The 15,347-nt window shown below is 36.2% G+C and overlaps 1 protein-coding gene across 4 annotated transcripts in view; it reads left to right on the top strand.

The window, feature by feature from the left end:
* Positions 1-15,347, top strand: part of SNX25 (sorting nexin 25) — a 115,152-nt gene that overhangs the window by 20,606 nt on the left and 79,199 nt on the right. For all 4 annotated transcript variants that reach the window (XM_076010679.1, XM_076010678.1, XM_076010677.1 and 1 more), the window contains exons 2-3: positions 9,035-9,119; positions 12,599-12,815. In XM_076010679.1, coding sequence (XP_075866794.1) covers positions 9,098-9,119; positions 12,599-12,815 — 239 coding nt within the window. In that variant the 5' untranslated portion in view covers positions 9,035-9,097. The remainder of the gene's footprint in view (positions 1-9,034; positions 9,120-12,598; positions 12,816-15,347) is intronic.

Raw genomic sequence — 15,347 nt, 5'->3', positions numbered from 1 at the left:
CTAGGCTAGAGAGTGCAATGTAGAGAGGATGCCAGAATAGGAAGTGTATTAGAATCCCTAAACCCAGGCTTTCACCATATAGCTCATTAGTTACTCAGTTTCTTGCTTCCATCAAGAATAGATTAAGCCCCTTGAGCAAGACAGTGTAGTGTGTTTACCCTTGTCTCTCCATACTCAACTACGTGCCACGCACACAGAGGGAGTCCTCAGTAAATGTTAGATGATTGAATGAGTTGTTGGAAATGTGATTAATATCATAGAAACCTGTGATTTCCATTATGAACTCAAAATTACAATGGAAGCCCGTGATGAAATGGTTACGGAATTTTTAATCACACAAATCTTCTCAGGAATGCAAAAAGTTAACATCAGAGTTTTCAATTACCTTTTCCTAAGCCAATTTGCTTTTCTTCATTCTTTTTTTCTAGCCCCAGTATTCGTTCTATACTTGCCAGTTTAGGCAAACTGATGTCAGCCTGTGTAATTTCAAGTGGATGTTATAATTTCAGTTTCCAAGTCTATGTCTGGTTTGAAATATCCTTAAATTTCTCTTGTAATCAAGTGCAGTGTGTTTCTAAGGATCTTCAGATTTGAATCTTTGAAATTTGGAATAAAACATGCCTTTCTCCCGTAGTCTAATTCTCTCACTGAATAGAAAACCAATCTTAAGTATTATTGACCTAGCTCAAAATCTGCATCTGTTGATGGTTTAATAGAGATTTTTCCTTTGTGTTCATATTCATTTTTCTTTTAGAAAGTGGATTAATTTTCAAGAAACATCACTAAAAGAATCTGCTTCTGACAGTACAATCTGTGTTTTTTTTTTTAAATCCAAATCCCAATAGAATGTAACAGTAAAATCTGAAAGAATGAAAGATTATAATACCAATTCCTTGTAATATAATCATTCTTGGGAAAGGAAATTAACATTGTGAAAAATTTAGACTATGACTTTTGGAACCATACATAATAGCAGCCTTTATGTACACTGCTTTATAGTTGCTAAAGTACTTTTACATGCATTATCCTTGAAATGCATAATTATCCTTTAAATAGTGCAGACATTATTATTTTAAGATGAAGTGAATGTCAGGGAGGTGGATGTGTTCATTATAGCTTAGCAAGTAAATGGGAAAGAATCAACTTCAGCCTACTTCTTTCTGGATTTTAAAAATTGAGTGCTCTTGCCACTCTCGTGATGTCTTATGCTTTTGCCATAGTAATAAGGGTATTGTGCCCCAGCATGAAGCCCATTTGAATTGGTTCAGAGAAAAGATCTGATTTCATCTCTTCATAGGATCTAGTCTCAGGATCTATCATAACAGATAATTATCTTTCATTATGGAAATAATGAACCGAACCTGATTCATACATTTTGTGCGGGCATGGTTGGCCTTTAGCTGAACACAAGACATGCTTTGATACATACTGTAATAAATTACAAAAGCTCCTGATTTTCTAATCTACCATTCATCTCTTGCCAAGTTAATTTGAGGTGCAGTCATGCTAGGGATTTATACTTTTGGAAGCTGAGTTGGCTTTACTATCTGAGTAGCCCTCAGGTATAGAAGGCCCAGACTTGCCACTTCACGCTTCTCTTGTGTGCATTACTCATCTCTCCCTCTGGAGGTACTCTGCACAGAGTACCTGAGCTTTCAGGGTACGTGGTTTAGGGTTGGTCAAAGAGGCTGAAACGGTATTTTTCCAATTCACCTATGCATCGTTTGTGCTTCAAAACCAGAAAAGCTCAAATTTTATTCTTTCAGTTTCTTCTCAGCTGATAGGAGACTCCCCTTGAAGCACAAGAAAATTGTTGAAGCATTTAATCCTTTGAAATCAGAGTCGAAATCCAACTATATATTTCATAAAAATTTTTATAACTTTTAAAACATTTTTGTTGATACTAAGGCCAATAGCATAGAAATGAAATACTTTTCATTTAAAATAAAAAAAGTGGGAGACAAACTAAATGTAGAATAAGAGAATAGTTAAATTATGGTATAAACCATTCAAAACATTATTTTCTGGACTGGGTATGGTGGCTCATGCCTGTAATCCTAGCACTCTGGAAGGCCAAGGCCAGAGGATTTCTTAAGCTCAGGAGTTCGAGGCCAGCCTGAGCAAGAGCGAAACCCCGTCTCTACAAAAAATAGAAAAATTGGCCAGGTGTGGTGGTGTGCACCTGTAGTCCCAGCTACTCGGGAGGCTGAGGCAGGAGGATCGCTTGAGCCCAGTAGTTGGAGGTTGCAATGAGCTATGATGATGCCATTATACCAGCCAGGGTGAGAGAGGAGTGAGACTCTTTTTCAAAAAAAACAAAAACCCCACATTATATTCTGAGTCTTTTATTACATAAAAGATGTTTATGGGCCGGGCGCGGTGGCTCACGCCTGTAATCCTAGCTCTCTGGGAGGCCGAGGCGGGCGGATTGCTCGAGGTCAGGAGTTCGAAACCAGCCTGAGCAAGAGCGAGACCCCGTCTCTACTATAAATAGAAAGAAATTAATTGGCCAACTAATATATATATATATAAAAAAAAATTAGCCGGGCATGGTGGCGCATGCCTGTAGTCCCAGCTACTCGGGCGGCTGAGGCAGAAGGATTGCTTGAGCCCAGGAGTTTGAGGTTGCTGTGAGCTAGGCTGATGCCACGGCACTCACTCTAGCCTAGGCAACAAAGCGAGACTCTGTCTCAAAAAAAAAAAAAAAAGATGTTTATGATATAGTATTGAGTGTAAAAGCCAGGTGCAGAATTGTGTGTATTCTATGATCCCAATTGCTGTTATAAAGTATGCAAATTGAAAAATACTAATAATTTATTAGTGTTAGACATTATTATGTGCTTCATGTGTATTAACTCAGTTAATGCTCATATCAGTCCTAAGAGGTAGGTATTATTATTATCATCTCTATTTTACCCATGAGAAAGCTGAGGTACAAAAAAGTACTTTGCTCAAGGTTATATATTAATTGTAAGGTTTGTAGTCACTGACTACAAGGAAATACACCAAAATGTCAATAGTGATCATTTCTGGATGTTGGCATTACCGGGTCAATTTAGTTCTTTACAACTATAATATGTTATGAATGTGTCTCTGCTGTTCATATAATTGGAAATAACATTTCAAAAAGAAATTATAGCATGGAATCTAGAAATCTAGAAAAAGAGCAATATGAGAAAATCTATAGATTTGAATTTTAAAGAATAGCTTCTCTTATATCTAAAATGGAAATTATGCTTGATTAAGGGGGGGAAGACATAAATACCACTATTTTCTATCAGTATAATATATCAGTATAATCTCTTTAAATGGTAACCTGTCAGTATTTGTGTTTAACAATTTTCTGTTATCGATTAGGAAAACAAGATATTCTTAGTTCATGATTAAGCATGATGAAAGCACAATCCAAAAAACTGTCTTTGTCAAACCAGGTTTCATTTTGAATACTTAAATGCTTTACCTGTAATAGAAAGTGTAAAGACACATCACGACAGAACCTCTCCAGGGAATGTGCTCTTTCCTCTCTGTAAAGCGTAGTCTCAAGGGTGAAAATCCTTCAAGAATGATATGTTCTGTTATGTCGGGTCTTACTCTGGCTGCTTTACTTTTCAACCCTTTTTTCTTGCTTTCATTCCTGCTATTCCTGTTCCTTTAGAAAACCAACCAACCAGTCATCCCACCAACCATTAGCCCACTTCTGATTTGTTGATAGCTGGAAACGTTTGAGTTTTATTTGTGATGATAGCTGTACTTTGCTGCTGTATGTCTGCACCCTGCTCAGTGCTTTATGAGAGCAAGCAGTTACAGACTCAGTGCCCCTGGGTTGAATGTGGCTCTCAGTTTGGCCCAAACAGTGGAGGTCCACAGTGTTTGTCATAACAGTGAATTAGTTGGAGATACTATCTAAAATTTGTGACATCCATTTTTTGCAGAAAAAAAAAAAAAGAACACCTAGCAGTATAGCAGTTGTAATATAGTCCTTGTCAGGCCCCTGTTGTCTTTTTTACTTTATTTAGACCCTTGATATTAGTTATTTTATTTAATCCTCTGAGGTATAATTAGCCCACTTAAAAAGCAAGCCAGAGAGGGGACTGGCTGGGTCAAGAACCCTCTGTTAGTAGACAGCACAGCTGGGCCTCTCTCAACACAGCCACTCAGCTTCCAGGTGGGGAGTGAATTTTATAGCTCATGTCAGGGTCTTTTGTCAGAATCTCAGTCAAATCTCAGTCTAAAGTCTTAGACCTTTCCCATCCTTCTGAGGAGGGATATGCATGGTTTCATCATTTCTTCAGTTTTGAATACATTATTTTTTGAGGCTGAGGCAGAATGTCATTCTTTTGCAAGGAGCTGTGGTTCTGAGAATATCATAGTTTAAGAATGAGAATATTAGTCATGGGATCCCAGTAGCTTGTCAAGATGCTGAGTATGCTTGGAAAGACTCTCAGACATGTGACAGCTCCATGTGGTTAATGAGGATTATTGGCAGTTTGTTTTGTCTTTGTAAGATGAATCACCATATTAGTAGCTTTATAGGATATTACACCTATCACCCCATGAACTCTGTGCAACTGTTTTCCTTTCCAAAATAAGAATACATTAAAAGTTCAAAAGATATGTATGTATGTAACGAAGGGGAGAAATACTGGTTTGAATAGTCCAGGTAATTGGCATGAATGGAATTACAAGTCACAGTGTGCCGTGTCATACTTAAAAACAATGGACAATGAGGTATATGTATTGGCTGGATTCCAGATAGTTCCTCGTTGTTTAGTTGCTAATGGTGTTAGAAGACCCGCGTTTCTCTGCATGGCTTCTCCCTGGATGTTTCTTCATGGAAGGGTATCTTTAGCCTTGACTCAAAGATAATTTGAGTGTATTATGGCTATAGTCTAAAAGCTGATATTGAGGAATAAACAGAAAGCTGCTATGTATTTAGAAAGGGTTTATTGATATGCTTTCTGCTCTTTTTGATGCTGAGGATCTAGTTAGATATATTAGAGAAAAGCTTTCAGGTTTTATCCCGTCTTTGGAAAACATTTTAGAAATGTTTTTAAAATAAGGCCTCACATTTTCTCTCTCCAGAGAACTAAGCAATTAAAAATGATCTTGATAAATTGGTTTTAATCTATATTTAAGACTTAAAATGAAGACAGCCTGCATTTATTTTAATTAAGCAAAACATAAGGTGTATTTTTATATGACAGTGGTCTGGTTTGGAAAAAGTTTTTTTTTTTTTTTAAAGAGACAGAGTATCTCTCTATTACCTAGTCACTATAGTTCAGTGGCATGATCATTGCTCACTGCAGCCTCAAACACCTTGGCGCAGGTGATCCTGCTGCCTCAGCCTCCCAAGCAGCTGGGACTACAGGCACGCACCACCATTCCCGGCTGATTTTTTTTTTTTTTTTTTTTACTTTGCTTTGTGGAGACAGGGTCTCTTTATGTTGTCCAGGCTGGTCTCAAACTCCTGGCCTCAAGCAGTCCTTTTGCTTCAGCCTCCCAGAGTGCTGGGATTACAGGCACCAGCCACCATACCTGGCCCATCTTAATCATTTTTGAACGTATAATTAGATTGTATTAAATACATTAGTAATGTGCAATCATCACTACCATGCATCCTCATAACTCTTTTCCTCTTGTAAAACTGAAACTCTATATGCATTAAACAGTAACTCCCCATTGCCCCCTTCCTCCAGCCCCTGGCTACCACCATTCTACCTATGTCTCAGGCTTTTTAAATGAAAGAGACCAAAGGCCTTATAGTCAGTAGTGACAAATATGTTTATATACCGCCCAAGTATGAAGTGAAGAGATGAAAAATATGCAGACAAATGGCAAGAGCTAGTAGATCCAAAACTAGAGAGACAAAAAAAATTAAAAGTTTTGAAGGGAGTGGTGAAAACAGACATATATATAGAGTATGCTTCAAATATACATGCACTGCCTGTGAGTCACATTACTGATTATTTCTCTCCTATCCCTTAAAGACAGGTTCCATTTTAAGAATCCATAGTCAGGAACTTCTTAAATAAAAGTTCTTTGTCTTTGGTTTTATCATACAGTCAGTATTATTCATTAAAACTATTATACTTATATTTGGTGCTGTAACCAGACTATTTGCCAAAGCATTGAGAAGTTGTGATTAAAATTGTAAGTGTCACTCACGCCTGTAATCCTAGCTCTCTGGGAGGCCGAGGCAGGCAGATCGCTCAAGGTCAGGAGTTTGAAACCAGCCTGAGCAAGAGTGATACCCCATCTCTACTAAAAAAAAATAGAAAGAAATTAATTGGCCAACTAAAAATATATAGAAAATATTAGCCGGGCATGGTGCCCGTGCCTGTAGTCTCAGCTACTCGGGAGGCTGAGGCAGGAGGATTGCTTGAGCCCAGAAGTTTGAGGTTGCTGTGAGCAAGGCTGACGCCATGGCACTGTAGCCCCGGCAATAGAGTGAGACTCTGTCTCAAAAAAACTAAAAAAATTAAAAATTAAATTATATTTAATTTATTTTTTAATGTTATTAAAAAATAAAATTATAAGTGTAGCCCTCTGAAAGTATCTAACTCAGGTAAAGATTATCCAAAAAATTCATAAGTTTAAATATCTGCCTGATGTTTAAAAAGCACTAGAATTTAAAAATTCCTCATTTCTTCAATTTTTTACTTCATGAGCTAAGTAAAACTTAACAATTATAATAAAATCTACTGACCATATAATTTGGTAGAGAGCTACCCAGAGACTAGAAAATAGTTTTAAATGTATTTTTTAATTTTTTCTTTTATGTATCAAGTGGTTTTGTCTATAAATGATTATGATTAAGTTTTAAAAAAATTCCTTGGGACAGTGTTGAATGCTATATTTTAATTTGTAGCATAAAGGAATGTCTTTTCTATCATAGGTGTAAAATGTATATCATAAGATTTTTTTAAAAAGTATTTTCACTAAAAAGTCTTGAAGCTATGGCTTTTTTGTTTGGTTTTAATAATAACGATCATGAACAGGGATGACACCTTGGCACTTTACCCCTGGGTCCCATGGATAGCATGAGACTAAGCCAGGGACTTTAAATTCTCCACCCCCAGTTGACTGGCCTAGAGCCATGGGATTGATTGCAGCTGTGCTGCTTTGGCCTGCTTCAGAACAAACTGATTTCCTCATGCTTGTTTATAGGATTAGGGTGATAGCAATTTAGATCTCCTAGTGATATGGGAATGCTGGTTAAGCACTTGAAATATTTCTTATGCACAAAAAAATTGCTCTACACCTTTTTAGGTTTCCTTTCCCTCCCAAACCAATAGGTAGGCCCCAATTGCATTATACATACATTTGATTACTTTGGTATGTGATCAATTAAAAAATTTTTCTTCTTTAATATAGTCTTAGTAGCCAGATAGTGGGATTTTAATTTTGTACATAGTCTTTCTCTCTCTCTTTTTAATGCCAAGCAAACATTACTTGTTATTATACAAACATAAATACAATAAGAAGTTAAAATTCTAGAAGAAATCACTTTTAATACTTTGATGTTTGTGTTTCTAAATATCTTCCCATCATGGAAGATCGTGTATCCCTAAAGCATTCTTTTTAATGATGTACTATTACTTGTTTAACTCTTTGACTATTGATATATACTCTTGTGTTATTTCCAATTTTTTGCCCTTATAATCAATATAGCTGTGAAATTCCTTATGCATATACTTTTTTGTATATGTGCAAGTATTTCTGTTGGGCAGTTTCCTAGGAGTGGCATTGCTGAGTCAAAAGATAGTTATTTGGCCAAACGCAGTGACTCATGCCTATAATCCTAGCACTCTGGGAGGCTGAGGCGGGAGTATTGCTTAAGGTCAGGAGTTCAAGATCAGCCAGAGCAAGAGCAAGACCCTGTCTTTACTACTAAATATAGAGAAAATTAGACAACTAAAATACAAACAGCTGGGTATGGTGGTGTGCACCTGTAGTCCCAGCTACTCAGGAGGCTGAGGGAGGAGGATCACTTGAGTCCAGGAGTTAGAGTTGCTGTGAGCTAGGCTGATGCCACAGCACTCTAGCCGTGGGTGACAAAGCGAGACTCTGTCTTATAAAAATTGAAATTTTGATAAATGTGGCCCAGTTGCCTTCTTAAAAGCTTATAGAAATAGACATTCTCCCAACAATATATGAAAACAACCATTTCCATGTGTCCTTGCCAACATTCGATATGCGAGTCTTTCCTCTGCTTTGGCTGTCTGCTGGTACCTCATTGCTCTAATTTAATTTGCATTCCTCTAATAAAAAGGGGCTTGCATTTTTTCATATACTTATTGGTTATTTGTTTATATTTTATGATTACCCTTTCAATTTATTTGTTTGAGTTTTATTTGAGTTACTTTTCTAATTTTAGGAGCTGTATTTCTATTAAATGATAGTCCTTTGTTACATATGTTGCAGACATTGTCTCCTAGAATATCTTGTTTATAGCATCTTTTATCAAACAAGAATTTTCTATTTTAAATAGTCATAGTCATCTTTTCTTTTCCTTCATAACTCTTGAATTTTATGTCTTATTTTAGGAAAGCCTTTTCTATCCCAAGATTATAAATGGCTTTCCTTTTAATATGTTTTTAGTTAAAAAATTTTCATTCTTTAATCAACTTGAAGTTATTTATATACAAAGTATAAGACTGTAATATTTTTTCCAAACATGAATAGTAAATTACCCAACATCATTTACTGAATAATGTTTTTCCCTCAAAATTTCAAATTCTATGTTCTTAATTTCTATATGGGTACATCTGTTTTTTATGCTTTCTATCCTTCTGTTGATTTGTTTATCCTACACTGTCATCTTACTGTTTTGATATCTGGTAGGAAGCATTCTCCCTTGATTCTTTCTTTTCAAAAATTTAACCTTATGCATTTATTTACTTTTTCAGAAGAACTTTATAATCTCTTAAGCCTTTTCTTAATGCATGTTTAGATGGCATTTCATACCTATAGTTTTATTTTTATATGTGATTCATTCATTCAGTAATCTGTGGTGTTTTTCCTTACATTTCAGAGTCCTTTGTATGGTAACTCACATGAGTCTGCTCAGTCTAGAAGAGTAGTAATTTCTCATAATATGGATAAAGCTCTGAAAGAAGGTAAGGATTAAATGAGAGTGTATGTTATAATTACTATGTAAAGCAATTCATTATGTTCTAAATGGAAAATAATAATCTCTGGCAAATTTATGCTTCTTATCTACATACAACATTAGGAGTTTTTTTCATCGTGAGTTTATATTTGATGACTGAATATATCAGTGTTTTGGTTGAATGGAAGGGATTTAAACATTTATTGAGTAGGAATTTTCAGATCATATGAAGCTAGTCAGCTATGTAGAGCTAGTTCCACCATGTGAACCATGAATCTACTCCCTGTTCCTTAAAGTAGGTTTTAGAAATTTTTTTCTAGATATAACCTAGAGAAATTGTGTTGGGGATAAATGAACTCAGGCTCACTCATGGATAAACCAAGTTACCAAATTAAGTGATAGCAGTCAATACTACAGAAGAATGAAGAACATACAAGTGAAGCTTGTATTGAAGAAGGCTGAGGGTGGATGGTAGAAGGTACAATATGGTTATATGTCTGGAAGTGGGAATAAGTAAGTGTAGTTATAAATATTAAAGTTTAAAAAGGTAATATATTTTGAAGATCAAATTAAGGTTTAAAAAGGTTTTTTAAAATAAAATTTCTAAAAACACTGACAATTTATTCAGGAAAAAGTCTGAGTTTTTCAGGCGAGCACGTGGTGTTAGACGTGAAGGTAAGAGAACTGAATAAGTGATACTTGCATAAGCAAATATGTTTTACTTGTCGTAGTTCATGGAGGTCACCATATTAAAATCTGAAGATGAGTACTATGTAAGTACAGAAACAGTTTGAACTTGTGTGGATTCATAGAATTTTAAAACTTTGGGGACTGTAATTAAACTTTAGAAATATTTCTGTTATTAGTTAAAAAGTATAATTTTATAAAGCTTATTGGATTTAAAATTTGATTTTTGTTATTAATAGTCTCAAAATGATGGTTTTAAAGAGTACAGTATTCTTAATTGCATTTCAGGAAAAATTTACATATTTTGAAATGCATACATTTTAAGTATATAATTCATAAATTTTTACTTATTTATTTAAAATAATTTTACTTATTTTTTTTCAACAGCAAAGGATAAGTCTTCAGACAGACATAAATTTTTAATGCATATAACCTTATAAATACTGTCTCAATCAAAATAAAGAACATTTCTATCATCCCAGAAAATTTGTCTTGTGCCTGCCTTTGGTCAAAACCTACCCTCCATTGCTTGGATTCTATCACTAAAATTCATTTTGCCTATTAAACTTTATAGAAGTGGAATCATCCTTTACTTTTTTATGCTGGGCTTCCTTCACTCAGCAGAATGTTTTTGAGATTTATCTAAATTGTGTATATCAGCTTATTCTTTGTTATTTATGGGTAGTATAGGGACTATCACAATATATTTATGATATATTTTTTGATACATATTGTGATATATTTGTGATCACAGTTGACTATTATCTTCAATTCCTTGAACATATTTATAGTAGCTGCTTTAAAGTTCTTGTATGCTAATTCTAACATCTTGAGGATGGTTTCTAGTGATTGTTTTTTCTCTTGACTATTTGTTACTTGTTTTGGTTTTCTTATGTCTAGTTATTTTCAATTGTGAACTGAACAGCTTGGATGCTACTTTTTAGACATTCTAGATTCCGTTATCTAGCCTTTGGTTGAAGTATCTGCTCAACTCTTTATTTATTTTTTTAAGGCAGGATATTGGTCTGTTGCCTGGGCTAGAATGCAGTGGCACCATCATAGCTCACTGCAACCTCAAAATCCTAGGCTCAATTGATCCTCTTGCCTCAGCTTCCCAAGTAGCTGGGACTATAGGTGCGCTACTGCACCTGGGTAGCTTTTCTGTTTCTAGTGGAGACGGGGGTCTTACTCTTGCTCAGGTTGGTCTCAAACAACTGAGTTCAAGCAGTCCTCCTGCCTCCGCCTCTCAGAGTGCTGGGATTACAGACATGAGCCACTGTACCTCACCTCTTTCTGGTATCTTAAAAAAAAAGACATTCTCATTGAATTCAAACTGCCTTGTACCTTTAGGACTGTTGTTTTTTCTTTTTTTTTCTGAGACAGTCTCACTCTGTTGCCTGGGCTAGAGCTATGTGGTGTCAGCCTAGCTCACAGCAACCTCAAACTCCTGGGCTCAAGCAATCCTCCTGCCTCAGCCTCCCAGGTAGCTGGGCCTACAGGCATACCCAGCTAATTTATTTATATATATATATATATTAAAAAATATAAATGTATATTCAAAATATGTATACATATATATAATATATATATTTTTAGTTGTCCAGCTAATTTCTTTATATTTTTTTAGTAGAGACGGGGGTCTCATTGGAGAGTGCACAAGCTTGACACACTTGATGGTTCAGGAGTTTGGGCAGATACCATAGGCCAGAGGAAGCCAGCAGAATTTTCTGGGAAGCTGCCCTGTAGATGCCATTGGAACTCGCTGGGGTGAGCACCACTGGGTGCCATGCCTGCTGCTGTCTGCTGCACATAGTAGGAACCAGGAAGAAAAGCCCCTTCCTCCTCCAATACCCTTCTAGCATACTCTGCTGACAAACTTAACATTATGCCAGTAGGCAAAAAAGAAATGTTTGCAGGGTTCAGGTCCTACATCAAAAAGCAGGGCAGAAAGGCTGAATTTGGAGCACGAAGGCAATACATTGATAACTGGTACACTTCATGAGTATGTTACCACTGCATAAGATGCCCTGGGCTTTTTTGGGGGGGGATAAATTTGGGTAGTTTGGCATCAAGATAGAATATTTTAAAATAGGGCTAAGAAAATCCAGGGCATGTGATCACCATGCTCAAATATTCTAGTTAGATGAGAATCTTTCATTTTAAATGATTTAAGAAAGATTACCTGTCTTCTCTTAAGTTCTGTTTTCTGCTTTCTTCATATTTTAAACCAGTGATCTCCAACTTTTTTTGGCACCAGAGACCATTTTTATGGAAGGCAATTTTTTCATGGACTGGGTTTTGGGGGGATGGTTTCAGGATGTTTCAAGTGCATTACATTTATTGTGCAGTCAAATCTCTCTGCTAATTATAATCTGTATTTGTAGCTGCTTCCCAGCAGTAGCATCACTGCCTCAGTTCCACCTAAGACCATCAGGCATTAGATTCTCATAAGGAGCACACAACCTAGATCCCTCGCACTCGAGGTTTACAGAAGGATTTGTGCTCCTATGAGAATCTGATGCCACCACTGCTCTGACAGGAGGCGGAGCTTGTGCAGTGATGCAAGTGATGTGTAGTGACTGTAAATACAGATGAAGCTTCACTTGCTCGCCAGCCACTCATGTCCTGCTGCGTGGCCCAGTTCCTAACAGGCCACAGGTGGTACTGGTCCTGCCTGGGGCTTGGGGACCATAGTTTTAAACAACATTAAATAGTAGGCGGCCAGTTTCTAGCAGAAATGCTGTCTTGGTATTTGCTTCTTCTGTTGGTTTTACTCATTGCTTTGTTTATTCCTGTTAGTATTCGACTACAGTTATAGAGATTACGTTCTGTCCTGGTATGGAAACCTCAGCAGAGATGAGGGACAACTTTACCATCTGCTCTTAGAAGACTTTTGGGAAATAACCAGAGAACTGCACCACAGACTGAGTCACATGGATGTGGTTAAAGTTGTCTGCAATGATGTTGTAAGGACTTTACTCACTCATTTCTGTGACCTGAAAGCTGCTAACGCCAGGTAACTGTTATAATATGAACAACTCACCCCCTTTTCCATATTAAAATATCATTCTTATTGAGTAAAGGGTCAAAGTCAAGACAAAACTCTAGAATATTCAGCCTCTTGCCAGTACTTGGCTTAAAAATGTATTGAGGGGAAGTAACCATAGTGTTTTACTAGAGTAGATTTTTAAAAGCTTTCTGATCCTTTTTAAATTTTCTAATAAAAAAACACTTTATAGATATGTTTAATTTTGTAAATACACAGCCAAATAAATTTTACTGAGCCAGCACCAGGATGATCTTATTTATAGTATTTTAGGTATTTAGAAGTAGAAAATTTCAATATATTATTTTCTAATGTGAATAGTGTCAATTAGTTAACAATTTTTAGAAAAATTTAAATTTGGTTCATGTTTCTTTTGGTGAGTCCTGTGTTAAGAGTTCTATTGCATCACAATATTCTGAAAACCAATTTTTAAAGGTACTTAATATTGGAGTTTATGGGCTTTAATTAGAGAAGAAAATAACTGATATTTATGCATGTTAGCCCTTTGTACTGTTACATTAAAAAAGGTTTGTACCTATTAGGTGAGAATCTGCCTCTGGAATAAGACTTCAACAAAGCCATTTCTGTGCTCATAATAAAATTTTCTTAGGTTTGCTATTAGAATCTTAAGTGTGTATCTTTTAAATAAGTATGAGGATGATGAATTATAGCACTTCTAACTTGAGCATAAAGAGTAGTCTTATCCACATATTGTCATCTAATCTTTGACAAAGCAGACAAAAATATACACTGGGGAAAAGAATCTCTGTTCAATAAACGGTGCTGGGAAAACTGGATAACCACATGCAGAAGGTTGAAACTGGATCCCCACCTCTCACCTCTCACAAAAATCAACTCATATGGTTAACAGACTTAAACCTAAGGTGTAAAACCTTAAGAATTCTAGAAGAAAATGTTGGGAAAACTCTTAATGACATTAGCCTATGCAAAGAATTTATGGAGAAGACCCCCAAAGCAATCACAGCATCAACAAAAATAAATAAATGGGACCTGATCAAATTAAAAAGCTTCTACACAGCCAAGGACACTATCATTAGAACAAATAGACAACCTATAGAATGGGAGAAAATATTTGCATGCTATACATCCAATAAAGGCCTGAAAACAAGAATCTATATTTAGAACTTAAGAAAACTAACAAGAAAAAAATCAAACAACCCCCTTAAAAAGTGGGCAAAGGACATGAACAGAGACTTTACAAAAGAAAACAGAATAATTGCCAGCAAACATAAAAAAGTGCTCAATATCTCTAGTCATTAGGGAATTGCATATAAAAACCACAGTGAGTTTTCACCTAACTCCAGTGAGAATGGCCTTTATCAAAAAGTCCTAAAACAACAAATGATGGAATAGATGTGGAAAGATACGAACATTCTTACCCTGCTAGTGGGATGCAAATTAGTACAACCACTGTGGAAAGTAATTTGGAGATATCTCAAAGAACTAAAAATAGAAATACCATTTGATCCAGCAATCCCACTACCAGGCATCTGCCTAAAGGAAAAAAAGACATTTTATAATAAGGACATCTGCGGTTGAATGTTTATGGCAGCACAATTCACAATTGCAAAGATGTGGAAATAACCCAAGTGCTCATCAATGAGTGGACTAATAAAATGTGGTACATGTATACCATGGAATACTACTGAATTACAAAAATAAAATGGTGAACTAGCACCTCTTATATTTCCTGGATAGCGCTGGAGCCCATCCTTCGAAGTGAAGTATCACAAGAATGGAAAAACAAGCACCACATGTACTTGCCATCAGATTGGTACTACCTGATCAGCACTTAGGTGCTCACATGGTAGAAATATGCATTGGATGCTGGACAGTAGGGATGGCGGTGGGTAAACTCACAACTAGTGAGTGTGGAGCACACTGTATGGGGGAAGGGCTCGCTTGTAGCCCTGGCTGGGGCAAGGCAAAGGCAGTATATGTAACCAAAATATTTTTACCCCCATAATCTGAAATTTAAAAAAAAATAGTCTTATTGAAATGAGTAGCCTTCTGCTGTTTGAATATGAACTTGGTTGGAATAGGAATAGGAATGGCTAATGTGGCCTATTGTCACTTCCGGGGAAGATTCAAAGTACTTTAACCACATAAGGGGATGAGCCAGCATTGGTATCTTTGGGCAGGTGGTAACTGATATTCTCTTCTAAGAAGCCCTGTTATGTGACTTTATCGGAAAATAATCCGCAGTCTGTTTCGTGATGTTGCTTTTGCAGTGGATGTTGTTGCTATGTGTTGTTATGCAGCCAGTCTCCATTCTTAGCTGTATTGCCTCTTCCTGGGAATTGTCTTGTCTCTCAGTATCAGGTCTAGGAGGCCAGAGTCCACAGAGCTGTTACATGCTGTCTGTTTGCCAACTTGCTGCCCCAGTGTTTTACAAACTTTTTTAAAAACTGTGATCTGTTGTGAGAAATACATTTTATATCATGACCTAGTTTCATAAAACAGTACTCTCATTACTTGTAA

Source organism: Microcebus murinus, chromosome 15 (assembly GCF_040939455.1).
Source record: "Microcebus murinus isolate Inina chromosome 15, M.murinus_Inina_mat1.0, whole genome shotgun sequence".
NCBI classification, from domain to species: Eukaryota; Metazoa; Chordata; class Mammalia; order Primates; family Cheirogaleidae; genus Microcebus; species Microcebus murinus.
This window is presented reverse-complemented; position numbering and strand designations above follow the sequence as displayed.